Source organism: Peromyscus maniculatus, chromosome 23 (genome assembly GCF_049852395.1).
Source record: "Peromyscus maniculatus bairdii isolate BWxNUB_F1_BW_parent chromosome 23, HU_Pman_BW_mat_3.1, whole genome shotgun sequence".
NCBI classification, from domain to species: Eukaryota; Metazoa; Chordata; class Mammalia; order Rodentia; family Cricetidae; genus Peromyscus; species Peromyscus maniculatus.
In genome coordinates this window covers 29,449,680-29,477,496 of record NC_134874.1, presented here as the reverse complement: position 1 = coordinate 29,477,496, position 27,817 = coordinate 29,449,680, and the positions used below count along the sequence as shown (strand labels likewise).

At 53.0% G+C, this 27,817-nt stretch overlaps 2 protein-coding genes and 1 long non-coding RNA gene across 6 annotated transcripts; 1 reads left to right on the top strand and 2 right to left on the bottom strand.

Moving 5' to 3' along the window:
* Positions 1-1,581: 1,581 nt before the first annotated feature.
* Positions 1,582-7,824, bottom strand: Spacdr (sperm acrosome developmental regulator). The gene is made up of 3 exons (XM_076560927.1): positions 7,545-7,824; positions 6,751-7,122; positions 1,582-2,063 (listed from the first exon to the last, which is right to left on the bottom strand). The coding sequence occupies exons 1-3, from the start codon at positions 7,605-7,607 to the stop codon at positions 1,821-1,823; spliced, it is 678 nt and encodes a 225-aa protein (XP_076417042.1). The 5' UTR covers positions 7,608-7,824; the 3' UTR covers positions 1,582-1,820.
* A 63-nt stretch (positions 7,825-7,887) lies between these two features.
* On the top strand, positions 7,888-14,434 carry LOC121825485 (uncharacterized). 4 transcript variants are annotated; one of them, XR_013047766.1, is made up of 5 exons: positions 7,889-8,043; positions 11,722-11,860; positions 12,165-12,306; positions 13,756-13,866; positions 14,298-14,434. It is a non-coding gene; the product is annotated as an uncharacterized LOC121825485 (long non-coding RNA). The 4 variants fall into 4 exon arrangements; XR_013047765.1 differs by having other exon boundaries at positions 7,888-8,043; positions 12,165-13,866; XR_006067804.2 differs by having other exon boundaries at positions 7,890-8,043; positions 13,756-14,434.
* On the bottom strand, positions 11,084-24,745 carry Tsc22d4 (TSC22 domain family member 4). Its single transcript, XM_006971222.4, has 5 exons — positions 24,029-24,745; positions 22,521-23,533; positions 19,366-19,526; positions 12,129-12,177; positions 11,084-11,793 (listed from the first exon to the last, which is right to left on the bottom strand). The coding sequence occupies exons 2-5, from the start codon at positions 23,262-23,264 to the stop codon at positions 11,584-11,586; spliced, it is 1,164 nt and encodes a 387-aa protein (XP_006971284.1). The 5' UTR covers positions 23,265-23,533; positions 24,029-24,745; the 3' UTR covers positions 11,084-11,583.
* Between the last annotated feature and the right edge of the window lie 3,072 nt (positions 24,746-27,817).

Sequence of the window (27,817 nt, the reverse complement as noted above, 5' to 3'; positions counted from 1 at the left end):
ACCTTGCTCAGAGCCCATGTGGCTTCCGGACAACCCTGGGAAGGATCATTGTCCAAGGCTCTCAGCAGGGCACAGGCAGCGGGACCAACATTCTTCCCAGCAGATGAATCTCTTGCGGCAGCCCAATGGGGCATCCTCAGAACCACAGCTTCCAAGCCTGGTGTATGTCACACTCTTGCCACCACAGCACACAAGAGATCAAGCACTTCTCTGGCAGAAGGACCAGGTAGTTCAAGGTCATCTGTGGTAATATATTGTGTACCCTAATAAACTTGTCTTGAGGATCAGAGGACAGAGCCAGCCACGAGATTAGACATAGAGGTCAGGCAGTGGTGGCACACACCCTTAATCCTATCACTCGGGAGGCAGAGATCCGTCTGGATCTCTGTGAGTTCAAGGCCATACCAGGCTGCATGAGATTGATCCAGGTAAGGAGAGAAACAGAGCCAGGCAGTAGTGGCACACACCTTTAGTCCCAGCACTTGAGATCTCATGCCTTTGCTTGGGAAGCACACGGGCCTTTAATCCCAGGAAGTAATATGGCGGGACAGAGAAAGGTATATAAGGAGTTTGGCAATAGGAACTCACTCTCTTTAGGCTGAGGATTTTGTAGAGGTAAGAACTAGTGGCTGGTTGTTCTGCTTCTCTGATCTTTCAGCTTTCATCCTGGCTCTAAGTTTTTTATGAAAAGACCATTTAAGATTCAAACAACAGTCCTCTTCAAGCTGCACATTGAGTTTGAGTCCAACCTGAGCTACATGATGGCCTACTCAGTAAAAGTGCCTGCCACGAAGCCCCATGACCTGAATCCGACCCCTGTGACCTACACCGTGGAAAGAGATAACCGATTCCTCCAAGTTGTCATCCGGTCACATGCACACCATGGCATGCACCCACTCACCCACATACACACACAGTGCAAACAAGATAAGGAAGTGGAAATGTAATAGAAATAATTAAAAAGCGGGCAGCCGAGGATGTAGCTCGGTTGGCAGAAGACGGTCTAGCATCCTGACATACACCAAGAATGGGAGGCCAGATGGGACTCTCAAAGACAAAAGGAAAGCTGGAGAGCCTGGTGAGCAATGAAAGCACCTGACTCCCAGCAGCCACACTGGGAGGTTCACACCTGCCTGTAACTCCAGCTCGAGGGGATCCAACACCCTTTTCTAGTACCGCCCCCCAACACACACACACACACACACACACACACACACACACACACACACACACACACACACTCATCCTTAGCTTCAGGGCCTTGGATGAGTTCCGAGACCACCCTATCTTATGGAATTGCAGGGAGAAAAGAAGCCGGGGCTGCTACCCAGTAGGCATATATGGTGCCCATGAATGGATGCTGTTGCTATGGTTACTGGCCAGGCAGAGCAGTTAAAGGCAATTCAGCTCCTAGGAGGGGTATGCGGATAAAAGGACAGGACCTGTCCATCTCTGACATATGCAAAAAAGGGACCTAGGAGCCACTCTCAAGCCTAACTGGCCCCCCACTCAGTGGGTGTTTCCCTCTACCCCACCCCAAACTCCTCTTTCTGCCTCTCGTTCATGAATACAAACTCCATCTACTCAGAAACATCCGATATTTATTTCTCAATATTTAGATAATTTTTTTTCTCTTTCTACAAATTGAACAAACACAGAAGGGGAGTATGTTCGACCCCAGGCCTGGTCTTGGGCTTCGGATGAGAGGTGAGAGTGTGGTCTCCTCACCAGCAACTCTGGCCTGATGGCTCTTCATCCCCTCCTGCCAACCCTTCCTTAAGAGTGAGTGGGGACTTTCTAAGGATCTGGGGCTCCCCTGCCTAGAGGGGACTTCGGGCATCCGGTTTGAGGCCCTGCACGGGATCCGAGTGGCGGGATATGTAGGACGCGTGGGAGCGCACGCGGCGGCGCCTGCGCCTCTCTTGCCTGCGGGCCAGCTCTCTTAGTTGTTTGCGGATGACCCAGAGTACCAGGTACACTTCCCGTAGCATCTCAGCCTCTGGCGTCTCCAAGGCCGTCCGGGTCCTTAGTCGAGAGGAAACTGAGGCAGAACTCACAGAAGACTGTAAAAGAGAGAGATGTGGGGACGTTAAGGGAGGGTAGAGGGACCGGCAAGTAAACAGAAAAGGGTTCGACTTGTTTTACCTCCTCCATCGGATTAGCTCAGGCACCGCCTCCTCCAGGAAGTTCTCTCAGCTTGTACCCTTCCGTTTGCCTGTGCTCCACGATTCTTTTATTTTCTTTCTTTCCTTCCTTCCTCCCTTCCCCCTCTCCTTCCTTCCCTTCCTCCCTTTCTTCTTTTCAATTAGAGGTAGGAGCTCATGTATTCCCGTCCACACCTGAAATTGCTATGTAGCCAAGGGTGGCCTTGAATTCCCAATCCTTCTGCCTCTACCTCAACCTCCATGTGGTGCTGGGGTTGGAACCCAGAGTCCCATGCGAGGCAAGCATGCTAAGGACTGAGCCACATATCCAGTCCTGTGTTGGTCTCATAGTCTCGCATAGCCCAAGCTGGCTTTGAACTCATGATCCTCCTGCCTCAGCCTCCGAGTGCTGAGATTCCAGACATGCACTGTTAGTTCAGCTGCTTTTTCTCTTTTCTTATTCTCTCTCCTCTTATCTCACTCACATTCTCCCCCTTCACCCTCTTCCTTCATCCATTTTTTCCCCTTTCTGGTTTGTTTGCTTTTTGAGACAAAGTCTCATATTGTTTATCCAGGCTGGCCTAGAACTCACTTTAGAGCCCAAAGCTGGCCCCAGACTTGAAGCAGTCTTCCTGCCTCCACTTCCCAAATTCCCAAATAGTGGAATTACAGGTGTGAGCCACCTGGCCTCGTTTTTCCTTTTCTAAATTAAACTTTAAATGCTTATACACTGGAATGCAAATTATATATATATATATATATATATATATATATATATATATATATATACCCTTTACCCATTTTATTTTAGTAGGAAAAATTTGCAAGACATAGGGGCAGAGGAAATAGCTTAGTGGGTAAAGTATTTGCTATGCACACATCGGGGCCCGAGCACTGATCCCCAAGCATTGCATAGTAAGCTGAGCACGACAGTGTCTGCCTGCAACCCCAGTTCTGGAGAGAAGGACGTGAGTGGACCACGAGGGGGCTCGCTGGCCAGCCATTCTACGGGAAATCGCAAGCTCCAGATTCAGTGAGAGGCGCTGTCTCAAAAACTACCGTGGAAGCCAGGTGTGGTAGTAGTACACAGGGTCCTAGCACCTGGGAGGCAGAGGAAGGTAGATATGAGTTTGACGCCATCTTGGTCTGGTCTACATAGAGGGTTCCAGGCCAGCCAGGGACATAGTGAGAGTCTGTCTTTAAAAAAAAAAAAAAAAGGCAGAGCAATAGAGGAAAATACCCAAAGTTGATCTTTGGCCTCCACACAGGTTAGTGCACCTGCACACGTGCAAGGGCACACCTGCTCCCCTGTGCAAGCACACACACACAGCAGCAGCAGCAATTATAGAATTATAGTACAGATGGGGGAGTGCTGGGGTGACATACAGTCAAGGTGCTGTGCTATCTATGTGTGAAAATGCCAGTTATGAAACCTGTTATCTGCATGCTAGCGAAAATAAATAATTTTTACTTATGTTCGTATTTATATCTAGTTATACCTGACTTTATTCAGATGTCCCATGCTCGGTGAGACCCTAGTTTGCTTTTCTTTACTTTTTTTTTTTTTTTAATTTGTGTTAGCCGGATTTAGTGGCAAACACTTTTAATCCCAGCACTCTGGAAGCAGAGGCAGGGGGATCTCTGTGAGTTCAAGGCCAGCCTGGTCTACATAGTGAGTTCCAGAACAGCTAGAGCTACATAGTGAGACGTTGTCTTGAACAAAACAAAAAAATTGTGTGATTATCATCTGGGGAGAGGGGGTGGGGCGTGCATATGGCTGCAGTGCCCACAGTGGCCAGAAGAGGGCAGTGGATCCCCCTGGAGTTACTGGTAGTTGTAAACTACTCTAGGTGGATGCTGGGAACCAAACTGGAATCCTGTGCGAAAGGAGTGGTGTACTCCTTTAAAAAAAAAAAAAAGAAAGAAAGAAAAAAGAAAAAAAGACTTTTCAAAAACAATCATTTGTTTTATTTTATGTGTATGAGCATTTGCCTATATATATATGCATGTGTACCGCATACCTGCCTGGTACCTGAGAAAGTCCCACAAGAAGGCATCAAATCCTCTAGAACTGGAGATACAGATGGTTATGAGCCTCCATGCGGGCGCTGGGAACCAAACCCAGGTCCTCTAGAAGATCAGGCAGTGTCTTAACTGCTGAGCCATCTCTCCAGCCCATAGACATCCCTGGTGTTACTTGTATTTCTTTGTGTGTGTTACATGTATGCATGCACGCCTGCTTAATTCGACAAAATTTTTATCACATATGCAGAATTGTGCATCTAGTAACCGAAATCAAGAGCACCACAGGAATTACTAACGTTATCCTTTTATTGTGAAAGCAACCTCAAATCAATGAGTCTCTTCGCCGTCACTGTCTCCCCCTCACAACGCCCAGCAGGGATTAAATCTGAGGCCCCACACACGCAACCCCTCCCCACCTGAACCGCTAAACCACTGTGATGTCCTGAATTTCTGTATTTTATTTATTTGTTTGGCTGGTTTTGGTTTTTCAAGACAGGGTTTCTCTGTGCAGCCCTGGCTGTCCTGGAACTCACTCTATAGACCAGGCTGGACTCAAACTCACAGAGATCCACCTGCCTCTACCTCCTGTGTGCTGGGATTAAAGGTGTGCGCCACCAATGCCTGGCCATAGTTTATTTTAATAATGGTAAACTAGGGGCTCTACTCACTTGCTAGAACGCTAGTGTAACAAACACCAAGCCCTAGGTTCCGTCTCCAGGACCTCATAAACCGGGTGTGGTGGGACACACCCATCATGCCAGGACTTGGGTGCAGGTGACACCAAGGGGATCCGGAATTCAAAGCTGTAATCAACTACATGGTAACCCTGAGACCAGCCTGCAGGAGACCCTGTCTCAGAAAAGAACTTAAAAAATAAATATAAAATGATTGTGTCATTCCTGCTTAAATATCTTCAGGGCTCTTGTTCTCAGGGCCAGATTCAGATTCTATAACCTGCCATATACAAGTAGGTCCTTGGCTCAAGGATCACTGCACCCTCTCCCATAAGATAGGCAAGTCTCCCTCACACCTCTATCCTACACCCTCACCAACACTTGCTGTTCTCTCTTCCTAGAACAGACCCCCCCCTCCCCGACACAACTTCTTCCACTTCTCCTTAATTTTCACCAAGCCAAGAAACCTCCACCAGGCCTCAGTTTCCCCATTTCTTCATCTATGGAGGCAGCCCTTGATGCCCCATGCCCAGTTCTTCACAGGATCCCCTCCTTTGGTAGCCAAGTTCGCTCTACCTTCAATATCACTCCCCACAGGGTATAAAACCATGACCTGTGACCCTGCCTGTGTGTGGCCTCCCTGGTCTGGGCAAACCTTGCTCACCATTGTCTTCTGAGTGCCTCTCAATAGAAGAGGCACCGCAGTGACTGAACAAGGGGATGGAGGGAGCTGGAGACGGAGCTCGGCTGGTGCAGCACTTGCCTAGCATGCGTGAGGTCCCGGGCAGTACTTGCCAGTAATCCCAGCTCTGAGGAGATGAGGCAGGAGGATGAGGAGTTCAAGGCCAGGAAGCCGGCTCAGTTGGTAAAGTGTTTGCTGTGTAAGCCTGAGGACTTTCGTTCAGACCCTCAAAACCTCTGCTAAAAACGAGGGGCTGCAGCACGTGTATCTGCAACCATGGCGCTCCTACGGTGAAATGGGGGACACAGGAGAATCCCCAGAAACTCTCGGGACAGGTAGGCTGTCATCTACAATAAGACCTGAGACAAGAGACCCTGTGGAGGGGCTGGAGAGATGGCTCAGTGGTTAAGAACACTGGCTGCTCTTGCAGAGGACTGGGGTTCAGTTCCCAGCACCCACAGTGAGAGGCTCACAACTGCCTGTAACTGCAGCTTCAAGGAATCTGACTCTCTTTGCTGGCCTCCATGGGCACCTGCATACACATGGCAAATACATAAATAAAAATAAAATAAACTGGAAAAGACTGATGCCCAAGATTATCCTCTGATCTCACGTACATGCTATGGCACGGGTTTGGCTATCCTCATACACACAGAGGGTTTTTTAAAAAGAAAAAGGGAAAGGAAAGGAATTCAGGGATTAGGGTTTAGTGACACACACTTTTAATCCCAGCACTCGGAAGGCAGAGGTAAGAGGATCTCTGTGAGTTCAAGGCCAGCCAGGGTACAAGGCGAGAACCTGTCTCAAAACAACTAAAATAAATGAACAGAATCAAAATCTTGCCGCTAGAGAGAGATGGCTAGGCAGTTATGAACATTGCTATCCTTGCGCAGGACCCAGCACCCATATCAGGCAGCTCACAGCCACCTGTAACTCCAGGTTCTAGGAGTTGACAACCTTTTACGGCCTCTTTCACACCACTACACATACGTAGTGCACGTCCAGACAAGTATATGTGTATACACATGTGCACATAAATAACATTTTAAAAGATAATCAGAAATAAATTTAAACAGGAACTTCGGGCTCTTCTCAGCTACATAGCGAGTTCAAGCAAGCCTGGGCTATATAAGACCCTGTCTCAAAAAAAAAAAAAAAAAATGGGGGATGGAGGGAGGGACGGAGGGAGGGACGAGTGTCGGGGTAGGGGTGGAATGGCACTCACCTTCCACTTACACAGTCGCCAGCCGGACTGAAGCGCTGAGCACATCAGCATGGAAACCGAGTGCACTACGGTCTGGGACAGCCGCATCAGGGAGCGACTCTGGTGACTCTCGAGAATCTCCAGAGTCTCACTCTCTCGGCGCACAGTGGGGTGCACAGCGGGGTGCACGGAGGGCCTTTCCTTGACAGTGGCCAACACAGGGGGTTCAAGGCCCCCCGGGCACACATTCAGGTCAGAGACCTTGGACTCTTTGCGGGGCTTGACCAAAGTTTTCACATCGAAGTCCGTGGAGGTCTTCTCCACTCCCTTCAATGGTTGTTTCTTGGGCTGCCCGGATGTGTATGGCTTGGCTTTACGTTTCCAGGACATGACCTAAGAAATAAGACACAGGGTGGGCTAGATGGCTCAGTGGCTGAAAACTCCTGCCAGCAGTGGGCCTGACAACCTAAGGTGGGTCCTTGGCTCCTATAGTGGAGGGAGAAAATCAATTCCCAAAAGTTGGCTGCTGACCTCCACACTCCATGATACGTGCAACCCCCTACACATCACAACAACAGCAATACAGAGGGGAGAGAGCAGACCCTGCTGTAAACACAGGGAAGCTAGGGATGACTGCCCCCCCCCATGGTTCCCCAAAGCCCCTCCCTGGCCCTTTTAAACCCTCACACTTCCTGCCCTGTCTCGTTTAGCCCCAAGAGACCGAGCAGGAGGGCAAAGTCGTGAGGGTTGCTATGGCCCAGACGTCATGAACCAGACTGCCCATCTCCTGGCCATGTTGGGTTTGTGGAACTCACCCAGCCGGTCATCTTTCGCCAAATTCGCCTAACCCATTTCAAGAGCCTCCCGACCATGGTCATCTCTCCTCCAGACACAAGTCCGAAGTATGGTGCAAAGCCGGCATTTGGAGTGTAGAAGGGAAAAGGCTATGGGCCAGTGGCCACCACCAGAGAGAATTCGTGGGTCCTGAGGAGCTTCAAGCACAGTAGGGAAGGAAGAAATCAGAAATCCAAAGGAAGTGTGCCCCCCAGTGGCTCATGCCAGGCCCTTCCTCCCCTCCCTGGGACAGGGAGAGGAGTCAAAGTGGATGAGAACTTAGAGTGAGGGAGTGTTCTAGATCATTGTGAGAGCTGCCGGCCCCAACCCCCCAAGGACCTCCCAAGACCTTTCAGAGCCAATCACTGATGCCTTGTCCCTTCTGGCCCAAGACCCAGGATAATGAAATCAACACCAATCAAGAGCCCAGATACACTGTCTGTGGATTTTGCTAGTCAGTCATGACAGCAGTACTTCAAGGTAAGTGTCATGGATAGTGACTACAAGATTCACAGTAACTGGATTTGAGGGGGCTGGAGAGATGGCTCAGTCGTTAAGAGTGCTCTTGCAATTACTTCGATTTGGCTAATTCCTACATACTAAATATTTACGATTTCTTCACACATGGGTATTTCCCTTTACCTAAGCCCCCATTCCAGCCCCCCACAATCCCCTGTGCTCCATTCCCCTGGATTATTTTTGCTATGTTAGACGCCTGAAAAATGTTGGTGATGTGGGGGATCTGTCCCTGCATGTGAGTGAACGGGATGAGAAAGCAGAGTGTGCCCCTTGGGATTGAGGACTCTGTATTCGAGGTGGAGAAATTTGATTGTGTTACTACAGGAGGAGCAGCAGAGGAAAGGAGATGCCTAAGAGGTGTGAGGAGGAAATAAGAAAAAGGAAACATGGCCTTCTCATCTGTTTGTTTTCATGACTAATTTATACACCTATACTATATCAGTGTCGGTTGCTACTGAGAATTCAGCTGGGCTGAGCTGGGCTGCTTGTGCAATTGTGCTGGTTATCTTTAGGCTTATCAGTTATTTGTCCCATCAGACACTTTACCAGTGTTCGGTCCAGGCTGTACAGATGATGTATTTGGATGTTGTCATTGTTCATCTACAGACTCAAATCATAATCATTTTAAAGTACCTTGGGAATGTGTAGAGTGTAACTATAATAGCTTTATGATTCTGGTGATTTTTTGTTTGTTTGTTTTTTGTTTTTGAGACAGGGTTTCTCTGTGTAGTTTTAGTGCCTGTCCTGGATCTCGCTCTGTAGACCAGGCTGGCACCACCACCACCTGGCTCTGATGATGTTTTTTTGTTTTTTGTTTTTAACATGGATCTTCCATGTTAACAATCACAAAATTAGAAACAGTATTAAAAAATAAAAGAAAAAAGAAGAGCGCTCTTACTGCTCTTCCAGAGGACCCTGGTTCAATTCCCAGCACCCACATGCTAGTTCACAAGCCTCTCTATCTCCTGTTCCAGGGAATCCAGCACCCTCTTCTGGCCTCTGTGGGCACCATGCACTCACATAGTACAGACATACATGCAAGCAAAGCACCGATACACACAAAATAAAGATAAAATAAAAAGCTGGCTCTGAAATAGGCATGGTGGTATCTGCCCAGAATCCCAGCACTTGGGAGATGAGGCAGGCGGATTAAAGAGTTAAAAGCCAGTTTCAGCAGGTTAGGGTGATAGTTCTGTCAGTACCGGGGACCACACAAGCAGGAGAACTCGAGTTTGGGTCCCCAGCATCCCCTGGTGGGGCTGGTCTGCAACACTAGTGGGGAAGCGGAGACAACAGAGTCCTGGGGCTTCCTAGGCAGTCCAGCTCAATCAGCACCGGGCCCAAGGAAGACGGCCTGTCTCAAAAAACACTGTGGGCCGGCATGTGGTGCATCCCTGTAATCCCAGCACTCGGGAGGCAGAAACAGGAAGACCTCTGAGTTCGAAGCCAGCCTGGTCTACAGAGTTCTCGGACAATCAGGGTTACACAGAGCAAGAAACCCTGTCTCCAAAAAAGGAAAAAACAAAAACTATAGACGGTGATTGAAGAAGACACACAAGGGTAATTTCTGGCTCCACGTGCATGTGCACACACAGATTCAAATCAAAGTCGGCCTCAGCCACCTAGTGAGTTCAAGGCCATCACGGGCCAGGTGACATCCTAGTCACAACAACAACAAAAGACTGAGGTTACAGGGCTAGAGAGACGGCTCAAGCAGTTAAGAACACTGGCTGCTCTTCCAGAGGCTCTGGGTTCAATTCCCAGCACCAACATGGCAGCTCACATGTCTGTAACTCCAGTTCCGGGGATCTGACACCCTCACACAGACACTCATGCATGCATGCACTCAAAAACACCCATGCACATTAAATAAATAAATCTTTAAAAAAAAAAAAAAAGGTGAAAAAAGACTGAGGTTTAGGCTCAGTGGGTAACGAGCTGAGTTGGGATCCCGAGAACTCCCAGATGTGGCAGCACACTCATTTGCAACGCCAGCGCTCCCAGAAGGAAAGGAGGGGTGAGAGAGAGGAGCAGGGCAGCTAGCCTGGCATCCACGGCGGCCCACGAGAGACCCTGTCTCCAGCAAGGACAAAGGTGAAGACTGACACGCACGTTTATCCTCTCGTCTCCTCACGAAGACCACGTCACCACACACACACACACACACACACACACACACACACACACACGGGCCAAAGCTCAGCACCGTGGTGAACACCCGTAATCCCTGCACACAGGAGCAGGCAGGCTTTCAAGACCATTCTTGACTATATAGCAAGTCTGAAGCCAGGCTGGCCTACAGGCTGAGACCGTTTCAACCACCACACCCTGACTCTAAAAGGCATGGGGTCCAATCTGGCTGGGCCGCCAAGGACTTAACGCCACAAGACATTCTCCCTCGAGGCTCCAACTGCTGTTGCCTTTTTCTCCACCAGAGGGGGGTCCTTCTCCTTGGCTGCCTCCATCTGACTGGGATAGAAGCCCAGGCTGGCCGGGAGGAGCCTGCTCACCCCTGGGCGGAGTCCTCATCCAGCCAGGGGTGGGGTGGAAGCCAAGGCGGCCTGCCAGGCCTGGCGAGAGCACCATGTGCCCAGAGCGCCTGGCCCACACCCAGCCTGAAGACAAGGGACCCATTCAGGGTTCTCTGCCCTGCCTCCCAGCAGCCACCCGGATCCAGCCCACAAGAGGGGACACACTGGGAAGCTGGGGGTGGATCCTCACACTCACCAAAGACTTCATTGTTATCCCCCCCTTCACACCGCCAACCACCAGCACGTGGGTAGACACCGCCCCCTACCTCTTTCCTGAGGCTAGCCTGCTAGGCCTTTCCAGGGACCAGGACCATCCATCTCTTTACTATTTTCAGCTACCTTCTCCAGGGTGGACTTGGGATCTTCAGGGAAACTGTGTGTGTGTGTGTGTGTGTGTGTGTCCACTCGTGTGCGGTTTTCGGGGGGGGGGTGCCCACAGAAGTCTGGACACAAGCACCACCACACCAATCTCCATATTCAAGTTTCTTCAGATTTTTTTATTATAATTATTATTTTAATAACAACCTGAATCCCAGAAGTTGAAGATACTGTCCATACACCCTCCCCTGGACAGAGGAGAGGTGGTGCTTGGAGGGGACAGGGTGGGGTGGGGGTGGGGCCTGCCAGGGAACCTCCAAATCTTTCCAGGCCATCTATTGCTGGGGGGGCAGGGGAGGGTCCCCAGAACACTGATACCCAGGGAAGGAGGTGGTGCTGGGTTCTTCCATGGATGAGGAGCTCCAGACAAGCACCCAATCCTGGGTTTTCCCTCTTCCCGAAAGGCCTGGGGACTCGGGGGAGACCAGGTGGGAAGGGACAGGCCAATAGCGAGCCTTCAACTCCCATCCCTGGGTGCTGGGGTTGGGTGCGGGCATTAAAGCTACACAGGAGGAGGAGGCCGGCGGCTGGCCCAGGGCCCGGCAGCCAGCGGCAGCCCCCCTCCGAAGGCACATTGTGAGGGGAAGGAGGCTCAGACGGAAGGTCCATTGGGTGCAGACGGCCCGAGCCGCGGAAGACCCGAGGATGGCAGCTGGGCCAGCTGCTCCGGGCTGGCCAGGGCACGTAGCAATCCGTTTTCCTGCTCCAGCGCAGCATTCCGCTCCGCCAGGTCTCGGATCTGCTCCTTCAGTACCTCGACCTCTTCTCGCACGGCAAACATGAGGTGGGATTTCACCAAGTCCTGGGCCCCAGGGACAAACCAACCATCAGGCCCTCCAGGCCACCTCCAGGGGCCATCTCCTACCCAGGTACCTTCAGGGAGTCATTATGAGACACCCAGCCCCCTGTGCCCAAAGGAGGGGAGAGAGAATAAAGAAGCGCACAAGGAGAGAACCCAGGGGCCAAAGGGCGAGAGACAGGCAGACAGGGATGGAGCACAGAGGTTAAGGAAGTCAAAAGCTGATGGAGTCGAGATGGGGCAGGACAACGGGAGCTTGTGTTCCCGAGTAATGGGAGAAGGGAGATGGACAGACGGACTGCTCCAGGGCCTCCTGGGACCAAAATGTCTTTTCTTACCATGGCTTGTTCAATCTTGTTGTCAATGCCAACCAGACTTCCGGAACCACTGGAGAAGACACGGAGAGACGTACAAGTTGAGGAGGAGGCGGAGGAGGAGCCCCAAGTCAGCTCTGCTACTGCCTTCTAGGTGCTCCTTGCTCTGACAGCCCAGCCTACACCCCACCCCGTGCCCCAGGTACCTGTGACAGTAGAGGATCAGGGGGAGGAGGCTTTTGTCCATCCCCCGGCGGGGTGACGGTCGCTGCCCAGGTCCCCCCAGGCCCTGGTGGGAAGGAGGTCCCAATGCCCCTCGGATGGGGGATGACCCCCGTGGGGAGCATGGGGAAGACACGCAGCCCCTTTTCCGGGGTGCCCCTGGCGCCATCCCGACCACTCGTGTCTCATACGACGATACCAAGGACTTCACAGAGACCCCTGGCTGGGACATTCCTGAGGTAAGGGTCATCAGCATCCACTCCCAACCCAGGGGCTGAGTCAGAGGGAGTGCCTGGGGGGCTCAGAGCCCCCCCGGGGCAAAGTAGAGTTCTGTGGATGCCAGGCAGGCAGAGAGGAGTCAGGACCTACCAAGTGCTGGCCTGAGAGATATACCCCCTGCCCTCCCCCTCAGGGCAGGCGCAGCGGCTATTGGTTCCTCAGGGACACGGGGACCCCCTCCCTTGGCTCCACAGTGGGCGGGAATTCCCAGACACACATGGTCTGTGTCCCCTTCCACCCTGGCACCACTCCCGGGCTGGAGGGGAAGGGGAGGCGAAGTCAGCTGGTGAGCCCCGGGCGGGGGAGGGGCTATAGGGCAAGAAGGCTGGCACGGGGAGGGGCTTGAAGGTGAGGGCTTAGGAGGCCTGTCCCCGACCTCTGCCTGCGCTGTCTGGATTAACCATAGCCTCCCTCGGGGAAAGGGAAGGGACGAGGGGAGGGTGGGGGCCGGGTGGGGGGCGGGGACAGATGTATTTGTGAGCACCCCCCACCAAATCCAAAATGTATGCATTTTATACAAGAGCCACCTAGGACAGAGGGTCCCCCAATTCCTTTAGTGGCGGAGAGAATTAGGGGTGGTGGGATGGTTTCCATAGCAACAGAAACATTCCCCCACCCCCACCCCCACGCTAGGAAGCCTGTAAATCAATGCCAGCCTGTATAGGATCTGAGGCTTGGATGTGGAGGTCTTGGAATGGGTCAGGGCTTAAGGGGGAAAAAAAGGTGAGGGTGGATACGAGACACTGGATAGACGAACAGAGACGTAATCCGTAGTTTTAAGGCCTGGCTGCAGTTTGTCCAGTGGCCACCAGAGGGCAACTCATGCCCGGCTCAAAGGCCCCAGGGCTCAGGCTCCTGATTGGCACCAGGATAATAGGTCTGGTTCTCACTCAAGCCCCTCTGGTCACCTAAGACTTTCTAGGGTCCCCTTGCCCCGCTGCAGCCTCCAATGTCTCTTTGGCCACCAGAGAGGGGGAGGCAGGCTCTTGTTTGGGTTACCCAAGCCTCCTTCCTGCCTCCCGCGAGACTCAGGGGTCTCCAGCCCCGTTCCCTCCCAGAACCAGGGTGCCACTTTGCTCCAATCACAGATGGCCGGCTCCCCTGTAGCCCCTCCCACACTGGCTGTCAGCTCCAACCTGCTTTCCTACAGGGGGATCTGTACTAAGTCCAAGGTGACCCTTGCTCGAGGCCCGGCTGTCAGAAAGGGAGCTGGGAATTTTCCATTTCCTGGCCAAGCTCTGAGTGCAGGAGGTGCTGACAGGTAGGACAACCAGGGCTGACCAGGCCAGAAGAGCAGAGTGTTAGTGACTAAGGACACCTGGAGCCCCCAAAGGCACAGAGGACACGTGTAAGAACGGAGGTGGAGGGGCAGAGGGGTTAGAGGCCAGAGGGTGAGAGGGTTCCTGGGTAAAGGCTCTTGCCACTAACCCTGACAACCTGAGCTCCATTCCCAGAACCTACATGGTGGAAAGCAAGCACAGACTTCCCCAAGCTGCCCTCTTGATCTCCACAAGCCTGGACACACACGAGTGTGCGAGCATACATACTCACAAGTGCACACACATGCACACACACACAAATAGAGGGCCAACTAGCCAGTGTCAAATCTGTTTTCAAGCCACTTTAACCCACAGTACCTGGGAGGGGAGTGAGCTACAGAAGTAAAAACCCAACACCCTTCCTCCAACACAGACACCAAAGATGGACAGACGGACCAGAATAGACGTGTCAGCCCTGCTTGGCGGACACTCGGGCCGAGATGCCAAGTTAAATCTTCTACCCTTGCCAGACATAAAGGAATAATACAAGCACCAGCATTTGTTGGCTGACTGATGGCTATCTCTTGTTTGTCTAGCTCAGGAGTTCGTGAAGGCACTTCCCCTACGCCATTCCAGCCCTAGCGACTTGAAGGGATGTGGGCTCTGGCAAGCCAAGCCAAGCCTTGATCGGCCGAGTGAGGGGCTGGTACACCGGACTTCCCGGGCAAGGCTGGGGGTGTCACAAGTCCCCACGCAACTCTGTGTGAACGAGAACGCAACAGCCCCTGCCCACGACACTACTACCATCGTTCCCCCAAACTGTCACCATTTCCAACATAGGCCGGGGGTGGCTCCTGGAAATGGCACCCCTGGGGGTTGCTCAGCGCACACAACCTGATGGAAGAAGACAGCAGGAAGGACCCTTGGGACGAGGGCGTCTCTCGAGGCTGGACTCTGCCTCGGGAGGTCAAGTGCGACAGCTTGAATCTGAGGTCAAGAGTTGGGGACGTTCAGATCCTGGGGATATTGGCCGGCTTGGCTCCCCACGTATGCGCTGGGAGCGTTCAGAGGCTGGGCCCGAGGCCAAGAAAGTGGTACCTATCAATCCTGTCTACACCCTCTCCCAGACCCGATTCTGCGGTGCCTTTGGGGGTGGGCAGGGCAGGTGTGGGCCAGGGAGGGGGAGGGGGAGGGGCTGGCGTCCGGCCCCGGTTTTTGAGCTGCCCCTGCCTGTCTTAGCAAAAGGGCATCGTAAGGACCACTGTCCCCTCCTGCTCTCTTGGGACACGCACATCCCAACAGGAGAGCGTGTGGCTTTAGGGTGAGACCCAGGTTCACTGACTGAGTGACCTTGGACAGCTTTCTAAAACCCTTTTCTCTTGAGTCTCGTTGTTTCCATCGGGAAAGTGAGGAATCATGGGATTGTTTTTACAATTCATGAGGTAAGCGTGTAGAGGGGTCATCCAGATGGCTCAGTGGGTAAAGGCACTTCCCACAGAGCATAATGACCGAGTTGGAACATCAGGAGCTACAAAGTGGAAGGAGAAAACAGACTCCCACAAACTGTTCTCTGACCTTTGACCTCTACCCCCACACAGTGGCACACATACATGCCAACGTGTATGTTATACACACACACATTCACAGGCAGATGAAAAAAACTTTGACTTAGCAGGGACTGGGGAGATGGCTCTCGGTGGGTAAAATGTTTGTGCCACAAGCAAAAGGACCCAAGTTCGAGCCCCAGAACCCAAGTAAAGAAAAACCAGGAGTAGTGGTACATGTTTATACTCTCAACTCTGGGGCGACAGAGACAGGAGAATCCATAGGTCTCGCTTGTCAGCCGAACTGGCTGATTCAACGGGTCTCATGCCAATGAGGTGCGCGCGCGCGCGCGCGCGCGCGCGCGCGCACACACACACACACACACACACACACACACACACGAAGGTAGATGGCTCCTGAGTTGTAATACTCAAAGTGGGCCCATGTGCACCCCCCACACGTACACACTCACACAAATGAACACACGAATGTGAACAGCGCTGGAGAGGCCCTGGTGGGACGCGTCTGTCACCTCAGCCTCTCAGGAGGCTGAGGTAAGAGGACCACCAGTTCAAGGCCTGCCTGGGCAACTTAGTGAGTCTGTCTAAAAGTAAAAAAACAAAACACGAGGACAGGGGGATGAGGTGAGCCTTGGTGTGCAGCTCAGTGGTAGTCTGTGCTCACACGGCGTCTGTGAGGCCCTCCATCTCCAATACCACAAAAAAACTAGAAGCAAAAGAAGAATAAAACAAAAACAACAACAAAAAAACAAACAACAAACAGGCACTGGACCCAAAGGAAGACATTAGACACAATAGTATGGCTTTGGGGCTGGAGAGCTGGCTCAGTGGTTAAGAGCACCGACTGCTCTTCCAGAGGACCAGGGTTCAATTCCCAGCACCCACATGGCTGCTCACAACTGTCTGTAACTCCAAGATCTGACATCCTCACACAGTCATATATGCAGCAAAACACCAACGCACATAAAAATAAATAATAAGTAATGTGGCTTTTCTGCCTCAAGCCTCTGGGACTCACTTCCCACACGGCCTTGAACAGTGGCATCTGCCCACTCCTTCATCCTAACCAAGTTATCTCCCACCCTGTACGGGATCACAGATCTTCCAACCGGGAAACAGTCTGAACTCACCAGCACCCTATTAACCCGCCCCAGATTCAAGCACCGGGAAGGCACCCCCAGCTCAACATGGTACCCCAGCACGTAACACCACAACCCATTTTTTTTTTCCCTCTCAAAAGGACACATTTTGCGCCACTGGGAACCTTGGTCTTCTTCTAGCTCTAGGAAACACATCCAACAGGTGAGGTGGGGTCTACCCACCCCATTCCTAGGGGGTAGAGGATGGCCCAACCCAAACCCGCTGGCCCAGCAGGGCGAGGCACGAGGGGCTGGGTTGGGCCAAAGCCCCAGAGCCTTGAAGGCTGGGAGCAACCGGTCAGACTAGGGCGTGCAGAGGGGGTGGGACAGGCGGGGGGAGGGGACCTGTCAAAAGAATGGGGCTGCGTTGGCTTCAACAGGTAGAACTCTCATGACAGAGAAAGCTGGAGGCTACGCGGGGAAAGGGGCAGAGGCGGGACATGGAGCCTTTTTGCCAGGGAACTTCCCAAATGGGGAGGGGGGGCGGGGTGGTTAGCGCTGAGAATAGCATCTGATGGGGCAGGTGACTCTCTGGCCCTGGCTGACCTCACACCTCACACATTCCTGCGAGGCAGCTGGAAGGCAGCTTGGAGGCTACCCTGCCCTGCCCTGCCCGGCCGACCCAGCACCAGCCCCTGTCCTCCAGCTCACATCTTCCTGGCCACCCCTTTCTCCTTTCCTTTATGGCCCCAACTCTCTCTCCTCTCTCTAGGCCTCAGGCCTCCTCTCTTTTGTGGGCCTGGGTCTAATTCCAGAGTGTGGTGGTAGCACCCAGGGGGAAGGTGGGGAGGGAAGATCGGCATCTGAGACAGGTCTCCTGGAGACACCCACTCTTCCAGCCCCACTCCTCAGTGCCTTCCCAACAGGAAGTCCCTCCCTCCAAGGGCCTCCAACAGGAAGTCCCACCTCTCCCTCCAATCAAATTGGAGGCTTGCGAGCTCATCTCTCCAGCTCCCACTTATCTGACTTGGTCAACATTTCTACGAATATTGAAAGCAAAAGTCTGCCCACCGCGCCACCAATGAGGCATTCACCCCCAATAAGCAAGGCCAATAGAAGTACCCCCGTCTCTGTGGTCCCTTTCCTGCCGCCAGGCATGGCTGTGGGAGGACTTGGTCGCCATGTTCCTCCAAAGCCTACTGGTCACCTCCTCTCCCAGGGAAGAACTTGAATCAGTTCCTTCTTTTCTTTCCTTTCTCTCTCTCTCTCTCTCTCTCTCTCTCTCTCTCTCTCTCTCTCTCTCTCTCTCTCTCTCTCTTTTTTTTTTTGGACATGGTTTCATACATCCTAGGCTGGCCCCTAAAGTTGTTAGGTAGTTAAGGATGACCTTGAACTTCTGATCTGATCTTCCTGCCTCCACCCCTACCCCAGGACTGGCTGGGATGATAAAACACGCACTACCAACCTGGTTTATGCAACTGAGATCCGCCTGCCTTTGCCTCCTGAGTGCTGGGATTAAAAGCATGTGCCACCACCGCCCAGCTCTGCTTTGTTTGTTTTGGGGTTTTTTTTTTTTTGTTTGTTTCAAGACAGGGTTTCTCTGTGTAGTTTTGGTGCCTGCCCTGGATCTCGCTCTGTAGACCAGGCTGGCCTGACCTGGAACTCACAGAGATCCGTCTGGCTCTGCCTCCAAAGTGTGTGTGCCATCGATGCCCAGCCGAGGTTTTTTGTTTTAGAGACAGGGTACAGACCTGGCTGACCTAGAACTCAATCTGTAGACCAGGCTGGACTCACCCCCCACCCCACCCCCAACGACTGCGATTACTACTACTCTACCCTGCTCCAGGCTGGTTTCTAAACCCATGGTGATCCTCCTGCTTCAGCCTCCCCATTGCTGGGATTACAGGATGGAGCTACCACACTCGGCTCCTCCCACCATGTCTTGAGGCGGAGTCTCCCTATACAGCCCAGGTTGGCCTTGAATTTGAAACCCTATTCCCGCCTTCTGAATTCCAGATCACAGCTGTGCACCCAGCCTCCACACGGGGCAGGCAATGCTTTCTTGGTACTAGATATTCTTGGGCCCTAAAGTAGTCTGTGTGGATTAAGAGGATGTCAAGTCACAATCCTGGAGGACTCGAAAGCACCCTTTTCCCCTCGGAGATGAGAGCACAGGGAGATGCTGGTGGGGAAGGCACCAACCGCCTATGCATTCTATTTTTATTATTTTGAGAGAGGGTACGATATAGTCTATACTGGCCCCAAGGGAGTTTACACAGCACTGGAGACTGAACCCACGGCCTTGTGCCCGCTAAACAAGAGCGCTACCCACTGAGCCACACCCCCAGCTGTCTCCCCTGCCTTCTTCCCATTTTCTGTTTTTCTGTTGTTGTTCTGTTTTGGGAGACAGGGTCTCCCTATGTAGCCCTGGCTGGACTTGAACTCTGAGGTCCGCCGGCCTCGACTTCCCGAGTGCTGGGATTCAAGGCCTGTGCCGCCACCGCCCAGCCCCGTTTTCCATTCTCATCTCCAGTACATGCGCCAATGGATTTGATTCCTAAGGCTGGCAAATGACCTCTAGATCTGCAAGAGCTCTGAAATCCGACAACAATGACTCCCTTCTAACTCAAAAACTCTGACCTAACAGTCCTGGGCCAAGGAGTCCCACCCAGCTCTGTCCACAGAAAGGGAGTGGGTCCTAAGTGAATTTCACCCAGCCATTAATACCCCTGCGAGGTCTCTGGTTAGTCCCTTCCCAAGTTCATCCAAGGCGAAGGCATCAGGCAGAGTCGTGCAGGTGTGACACGGAGTGTCACCCTCCGGTCCCCCACAACACGGAAAGGGCCCGCCCACCTACCTGTCGTCGTCACTGTCCAGATGACCACTGATGGCCAGCATGGACCGAGCCAGGCTGAGACTCTGGGCTGCTGCGGCACCAAAGGGGTCTGGAGACTTGTGGACCAGGCTGGCGTCGAAGTAGAGGGCTGGTGAGTTGGGGCGAGAGTCGATCGGAGGCACCTGGAGGCAGAGGAGGAGCCGGTGAAGGATGGGGACGCGGCGCAGCTGGCAGAGTGCTTGTTTGGCCCACACAATGGGTTCCATCCCCAGCACTGATAAAAAGGACTGAAACGGCGTGTAGTTCAGGGCTGAGAGAGAGGGAGCCTGCCACCTTCCGACCTTATCTAGGTGTCTGCCTCCCTATCCACCGCTCCCATCTCTCCCGAGCCCTAACGCCCTCCCCCTCCTGCAGGTCCTAGGGAAAGCGGGGGTTATGATGAGGTGAGGGGGTTTCAAAAAGGACTCCTCCTCACCCTCAGCCAGGGCTCCCAAAGAGAGGACAATGTACTCACAACAGTATCTGTTTTTGAAATGAGGCCTCCTGTAGCTCAGGCTGGCCTCAAACTGACTATTTAGCCCAGGATCACCCTGAACTACTTGCTTCTTGGTCTTCCCGTCTCCATCTCCCAAAGGCTGGAGCTTTAAGCAGATACCACCACACTCCGTTTACAACGCGGCTCTGCGCATGCTTAGGCAAAGGCTACACTGAGCTACATCCTCGGATCTCCTCCCTCCCCAACCCTCTTTTCTGTGACAAGATCTCACTTTGTAGCCTGAGCTGACCCAGAACCTGCTATGTGGGCCAGGCTGGCCTTGAACTTGTCCTCCTCCTTCCTGCCTCTGCCTCCCCCAGTCGTATGCCTCCTTAGAGGCACTCAAACATCAGCTCCTTACAGAGACATTTCCTCACTATTTACCAGTCCACAGAACAGTTGCTTTCTTTTTTTATAGCATCTAGGACGATTTGAAAATTCAAGTACTTATTGTGTCTCCCCTGCTGGAAGGTGAATTTGTTCTGTGGCTGTCTGCAGAATGAATGAATCCTCAGAAACAGCCTCTCCACGCCTCCCCTCTACCCTGGAGGTGGCCTCTTCTCTCAGACTTCTAAGACTAGAGATGCAGTTCTAGGATTCTCTACTCTGCCTTTTTGGGGGGGTGGGGGGGAATGAATATGAGAGGGGGCCGGGTGTGGAGCTCTAAAACCCACCAGGCAGCAGCTGGGGGCAGCTGCGAAGGGGCGGAGGTGTCAGGAACTGGACAAGAAGCCTCTGTGAGGGCCCCTGAGAGGCTCCACCTCAGGAAAGCCCACAGAGAGGAGACAGCGGTTAGAGACAGAGCACAGGAAAGCGGCAGAGTTATCACTCACCCCTCGTCCGCCTCAACCTCCCTCAGCTCTTTTTTGAGACCACGGGACTGAATGAGAGTCAAACTCTGAGGCAGGGAAGAGCAGCAGTTACGGGCAGACAGGAAATGATCAGGGCAGCTTGGGAGGAAGGAAGGGGGGTTGGGGACTCCGTGGGGGGAGAGGCAGGGTCTACAAGCCTAAGGGAGGCTCAGGCTGGGGTTAAAAGTCGAGCAAGCAGGGCCGCCAAGACGGCTGAGGGAACAGAGGGTCTTGCTGCCAAGTTCGACAACCTGAGTTTGACCTCACACGGTGAAACCTACGCGGTGGAAGGGCCGCTCTGACTCCCAAGCTCTCCTCTGGCCTATACACACACACACACACACACACACACACACACACACACACACGCACACGCAGGCACACATGAACACGCACGCGCACACGCACACACGCACGCACGCACACACAGGCATACACAGGCATGCATGTGCCCACACAAGTTCACACATAAATTAAATAAATTAATGTAACGGAAGTAGGGCAAAGGGCCACTGGCAGACTTGCCCTAGGAGAGTCTAGGGACAAGAACCAGGCAATGGCAGCTTATCCAGGGAGCAGAAAAAAACAACAAAAAACACACTTTAGAAAGATGGGAAATTTCGATAATGAAACGGGAAGCTGAAGGCCAGGAGAGGGTGGGAGAGCTGGTCCTAACCAGTTCTAACAGGGCTCGGGCTCAAGATATTTTTACACTGTGGTTTGAGCCCATGGCCAGGAGGGGACAGAACCTTCATCCTCACACCCTGCCTCCTCCTGGCAGCCAAGGTGTTATTTTCTCCACAGCAGAAACATCCAACTCTCCCATCCTAAGTACACACACACACACACACACACACACACACACCAGGGAGCCAGGCATCCTGCCCCCAGCCCAGACTTGCAGTCAGCTTCCTCTTTTGGAGACAGGAAGCAGAAACAGAAGATTTAACCCCTTCCCCCCTGCTTCCCCACCTCCCACCCCACGGTTTCTGAGGTCACCCCATCTGTCACTCCCAGAGAAGCCCAGGTACAGAGTACTGAGATGACTAAGAATGAGAGGAGCCTCCTCAACCCCAACGCCTCAGAGAAACTGCTTTGCAATAAGGCAGAAAACAGGGCTGGCCTGGTGGCGGTGGGAAGAATAAAGATCCAGAGGAATGCCTACCTTTTATGGCTGCCCCAAAACCCTGCCAGCTCCTCCCCTCCAGGGCCTAGCCAGCCACCCAGCTGGAGCCTCCACCCTCATCACCTGGAGCCAGAGGAGGTAAAGGCTGAAGCGGGCAGGCCACATATGCCACAGGCTTTATGGAGACAGTCAAGGCCAAGGGCAACAATTTAAAGGCCACAAAGGGGAGGCATACACAGGCATGCATGTGCCCACACAAGTTCACACATAAAGGTGGGGGTCGGAAGGAAGGAGAAGGAAGGAAGGAAGGAAGGAAGGAAGGAAGGAAGGAAGAGAGAGAGAAAGAGAGAGAGACAGAAAGAAAGAAAGAAAGAAAGAAAGAAAGAAAGAAAGAAAGAAAGAAAGAAAGAAAGAAAGAAAGAGAGAAAGGAAGAAAGGAAGAAAGGGAGGGAAGGATATAGAAGATAGAAGAAAGGGAGTCTGGGAAAGAAAAGGCTTTCAGTGTACAAATGGCTGAATGGGAAAAGGGACTTTATGCCCTATCCCGTAGGTGACAGAGGAGGTGGGAAGAAGGACAAGATGGAAGTTGAAAGCAAGGAGGCCCAGGATATAGGTCCCGCCCCCCTTCCGTGGTCTCTGACCCCGGAGCCCACCCATCTCTTACCTTCCCTGTCTCCTCTGGACCAACTAACTCCATCCTCAGCCGAACTGCTCCATCTCTTCTCCGTGACAGTGGAGGGGTTCCGGCCGCTGAACCCCCAGACTCCACTTCGACCCTCAGGGAGGGCAGGGGCTGAGCGCTATCTCCAGGCCCAGGCCCTGGGGGGCGTTGCTGGGGTGGAGAGGCTGACAGCGGGGGTGTCTCCCCCTTGGCCTTGCCAGGCCCCGCCAGCTGGCCCAGCCCCCCTGTGAAGGAGCGGGCCTGTAGTCCAGGAGAAGTAGGGGGCGGGCGGAGCCAAGAGGTGGGGCCCTGAGACAGGCCTGGCTGTGGGATAGGGGTGCTTATGCCCAAGCTAGCCAGCTCCAACCTAGAATCCAATGATCTGCCTCCAGTGCCTCCGGAGGCCCCTCGAATTCCCTCCAGGAGCCGGCCGAAGCTTGGGGGCTCCAGGTCTCTCTCGTAAACATCCACACACGTCCACCGACCTCGACGATAAGGCTCTCCCAAGCCTTGGGGCAGCTTCACCACCCGGAAACGGGAGGCAGGGGCTCCAGGTGGCGGGGAGCCATTCCGGGGGGTGCCCCTGCCCCCTGGATCGGGGTTGGGTTCCCCATTGGGGAGGCGGGGCGGGGGCCCAGCGGGAGCCGGTGAGACAGGGGAATCCGAAGCCCCTGGGCTTCCTGGGCCCTCATAGTCCGTGGTGACGCTGGTGATCTGAAAACTACTTTTCTTCTTACCACCACTCATGGTCCCTGGGGCTCCCGACTAGGCTCGGGTGGGGGAGGGGCTGGGCTCCTGGAGCGGGGCTCAGGCACCTCTGGAACAAGGGGGCCACATGGCAGGGACATCGGGGCCCCTGGGGACGTCTGGGTCCGACATGGCAGGAGGGCCTTGTGGGAACTGGGGGTGCCTAGTTAGTGACTGGAGTGCAGGGGAGGGGACGTGACGGGAGGGGGGGCAGAGGCAGGTTTTTCCTGCTGCTGTCGCTGCTGAAACCCCAGAGCTGAGCTTGCAAACTGGAAAAAGAGAGAGACAGAGAGTGAGAGAGAGAGAGAGACTCTGTGTGTGTGTGTGTGTGTGTGTGTGTGTGTGTGTGTGTGTGTGTGTGTGTGTGTGTACGTGAGCAAAAGAAAAAAAAGCAGGGGCCAAACCACCTCCGGGGCTTCCTCTCGGGGGAGCCGACTGGGGGAGGAAAGAGAAAGCCGCTAGAGACCCAGAGACAAGTACAGATGACAGACCAGAGCAGAGGGGACCGAATCCAGAGCACCCAGAACAGGAAGCAGCAGCTGGGACCCAAAGTTGGGCATTTCTAGCCTGAGATCCAAAAGTCGTCCTCAACACGGGTCTCCAGGGCCAGGGGCAAAGGGGTGAACCGCCTCCTCCCCTGAAAGGGCCACCCCGAGGCCTCTGCTGGGCCTCAAGCCCACCCCACCCCCATCCGGCTCCCCCATAGCTGGCTAGGCACTGCCCGCCAAGCCAAGCGCCCCGCCCAGCCCGGGAGTCCTACCTACCTCTCGGGCCTCGGCCACCGAGCTGAGCTGGAGAGAGGACCTGGGGACTAAAGATGTCCTTTTTTTTCCCCCTTAGGGTCTCTTGGGCCCCTGGGCAGTGCAGGCCACGGCAGACGGCAATCAGGGGCTACCTAGTGCTCTCCGGCGTCTGCATCTCACTCTGCGAGGCATCGCCGTGGAAAGTTTGCAGCGGGGACGAGAAGAAACCGGCGGCGCTTCCACGGCGGAGCCCAGGCGCGGCCTCGGTTAACACTCCGCGGGTCTTCCCGGTGGCTGTGGGAGGGGGCGGCTCAGCCCCCCGCTGGCTCCAGGTCCCTTGAGTGGCTCCCTCCAGGCTCCTCCCACGTGGCCCCACTGGATGGAACTCTGGGCTCCTCGGCTCGGCTCCGTCTCTGTCTCCGTCTCGGCCTCTCTCTTTCTGGGCTGTTGACAACCCCCACACCAGGAAGTCCTGCCTTCTCGGGCCTGCTCACTGCTCCTCTCCTCCTCCTTCCCCTCTTCCTCCTCCCTCCTCCCTCCTCCCTCCTGAGGCTCCCTGCCAGCTGGCACGGAGCCAAGCCTGCCACAGCCGCAGCCGCAGCCTACAGTTGCTGCTGCTGTTGCTGCCGCCGCCGCCGCCGCCGCTGCTGCTGCTGCCGCTGCTGTTGCTGCTGTTGCGGCCCCAAACTGGCTGCTTTAACCCTACACCTGCCGCGATCCAGCCAGCTCTTCCTCCGAAGGAGGGGCGTGGAGGGCGGAGAAAAATAGGAGGAGCCTGCGGGAGGCCAGGGATTCCCTTACTTGTAAGCTTTTGCTGCCTTTGGTCTCCTGGCTCCCCCAAAGAGTCGCAAGGAACGTGCCAGACATGTTCTGGATACCTGGCTGTCCATAAATACCTAGTACATGTTACCGAGTGGCTGTGATTGTCCCACTCGTCCCTGGTTTTCACCGTAACTTCACGGGAAACTTCCCCCTCCCCGTTCTTTCTCAAAAGCGGGTGGTTATGAAAATTTTCAAACATGCCCCAAAGTAGAGGAAACAGGATAATCAACGCCCACGCGCGCCATCATGGACTTGTGACAATTATCAGCTCTACCCAATCGTGTTTCATCCCTCCAATTATCTTTTTCTCGGATTTTGCTACAGTATTTGAAATTTTGTACTGTGTGTGTGTGTGTGTGTGTGTGTGTGTGTGCGCGCTCGCGCGCGCGCATGCATCTGAAGGTTAACTTGCCGGAGTCAGTTCTCCCAACATACAGGTCCCAGGATGGAATAGTGCCAGCCATCTGTTTTGGCGGCAAAGTGCCTTTACCCACTGAGCCATCGTGTTTATCCTGTTCCTGTATTTTTGTTGTTTTTTTTTGGGGGGGGGAGGCAGAGGGGCAGGGGAGGGGGGTTGTTCGAGAAAAGGTTTCTCTGTGTAGCCCTGGCTGTCCTGGAACTCGGTCTGTAGACCAGGCTGGCCTCAAACTCAGAGATCCGCAGCTTCTGCCGCCTGAGTGCTGGGATTAAAAGTGTGCGCCACCACCGTAGGGCTCTGTTCCTGTATTTGAAATCCAGTCTCCAATAACGGTGTTATTCCCTTTCTTAGATGAGAAAATGGAGAAGCAGAATATCCAAAATGTCTCTGTGGCATATGTGCACATTCATGTGCAATTGCACACACCTGTGTGTTTGTTAGCTAGAGGATCACACTGGGCGTCCTACTCTATCGCTCTCCACCTTTTCCTTTGTGACAGGATCTTTCACTGAAAGAATAGCTTGGCTGGTAGCCAGCAAGCCTCAGTAATTCTCCTAGCTCTCTCTTCCACAGCACTGAGGGTATAGGAACATGTAGCCATGCCTGGCTTTTTACTCTGGTCCTGCAGATTTGAACTCGAGTCTCATGCTTGTCTAGCGAAGACCTTGACCTGCTGGGCCATCTCCTCAGTCCAGAACAGGTATTGCTACACGTTCATCTATGTCCTTATCTATCCGTCAGATAGAACACAGACAGACCTGAAGAGGAACTCTGTTTCCCCCACAATGGCTGGCCCCACACCTGTGTCCACAAAACTACCCCACAGATGTACGTGAGGACCAATCCCAGATGGCCACAGGCATAGCCCCCCCACACACACCCAATCCCACCTGTCCCATACTATCCCTTGATCATTATGAAGGAGAATCCATACACATAAAGCATCTACTTTGTGCCTGGCATGAAAACACAGACTCCCAACTGCCATTTTTCTTTCCTGGCACTCATCACTGGCATTCGGAGCAGGAGTCTTTCAGCCAAAGGAGGATCTAAAGGCGGCATCTGCTGTCACTCAGGAGTTTGGAAGGAGATAGGTTCTAATTAATTTTACTCAAACAAGAACTGCTCTTAAGTCCTAGCTGGGTGTGGCAGTGCACAGATCTCGGGAGGTGGCCGAGAGACAGGTGGATGAGGAGTTCAAGGTCAGCCTCAGTACAGGAGATCCTGTGTCAGCAGCAGCAGCAGCAGCAGACAGACAGACAGACAGACAGGAGGAAAGAAGGGAAGAGTCCTTGGTTAGGCTGGGGGTGTAGTTTAGTAGAATGCTTGCTTTAAATAAATGAAGCCCTGGGTTCCATTTCTGGCATCAGTAAGTCATGTATAGTGTGAAATGGTACCTTGCACATAGCAATTGGGCTACAGAAGACTCGGGGTGGTGGCACACATCTTTACAGCATTTAGGAGGCAGAGGCAGGTAGATCTCTGAGTTCAAGGCCAACCTGGTCTACATATCAGGTTCTAGGACAGCCAGGGATACACAGAGAACCCTGTCTAGGAAAAAAAACAAAAAATAATAATAGCTGCCAAATTTTTTTTTTAAACCTTCACATGATCTCATAGGGAAAAAAAATGGTGTGGATGTAGAGATTCAGTGAAGGAAACTGAGGCCCGGAAGCATCTACTTACTTTTTTAAGGCAAAATTTAAGATTATATTGGGATATCTAGACTCCTTGCTTTAGTTCACGTAATTTTTTTTTCTTTCTTTTTTTTTTTTTTTTAAGTCAGGGTCTTATATAGCCCAAGCTAGTAGCTAAAGTGAACTCCTGATCCTTCTACCACTATTCAAGAATTACAAGCGCGTAAGCCACACCCGACAGTCTTATTGTTGTGGTAATGTTGGCGACTTGGTGCTCTATGACCAAGCTACATTCCAATCCTCTTTTTTACTTTTGTTTGTTTGTTTGTTTGAGACAGGGTTTCCCCATGTAGCCCTGGCTATCCTGGAATTTGCTCTGTAGAGCAGGCTGGCCTCGAACTCACAGAGTTCTGGTTCTGCCTCCCAAGTGCTGGGATTAAAGGCATGTGCCACCACTGCCCATCTCCTCTAACCATTTTTAAGGTTAAGCAAATATTTTTATTTATTTATTTTTGGTTTTTTCAAGACAGGGTTTCTCTGTGTAGTTTTGGAGCCTCTTCTGGAACTCACTCTGTAGACCAGGCTGGCCTTGAACTGAGATTCACCTGCCTCTGCCTCCTGAGTGCCGGGATTAAAGGCGTGCACCACCAAGGGCAGCAAATATTTTTTTTAAAAAAGCAATTCCTAGCTGGGTGTGGTTGCACCCACCTTTAATTCCAGCACTCTAGGGGAAGAGGCAGGTGGATCTCTGAGTTCAAAGCCAGCCTGTCCCAAAACAGCCAACAATACAAAGAGAAACCTTGTATTGAAAAACCCAAAAAAGGGGCTAGAGAGATGGCTCAGCAGTTAAGAGCAGTGGCTGCTCTTCAAGAGGACTTGGGTTCAATTCCCAGCACCCACATGGCAGTTCACAACTGTAACTCTAGTTCCAGG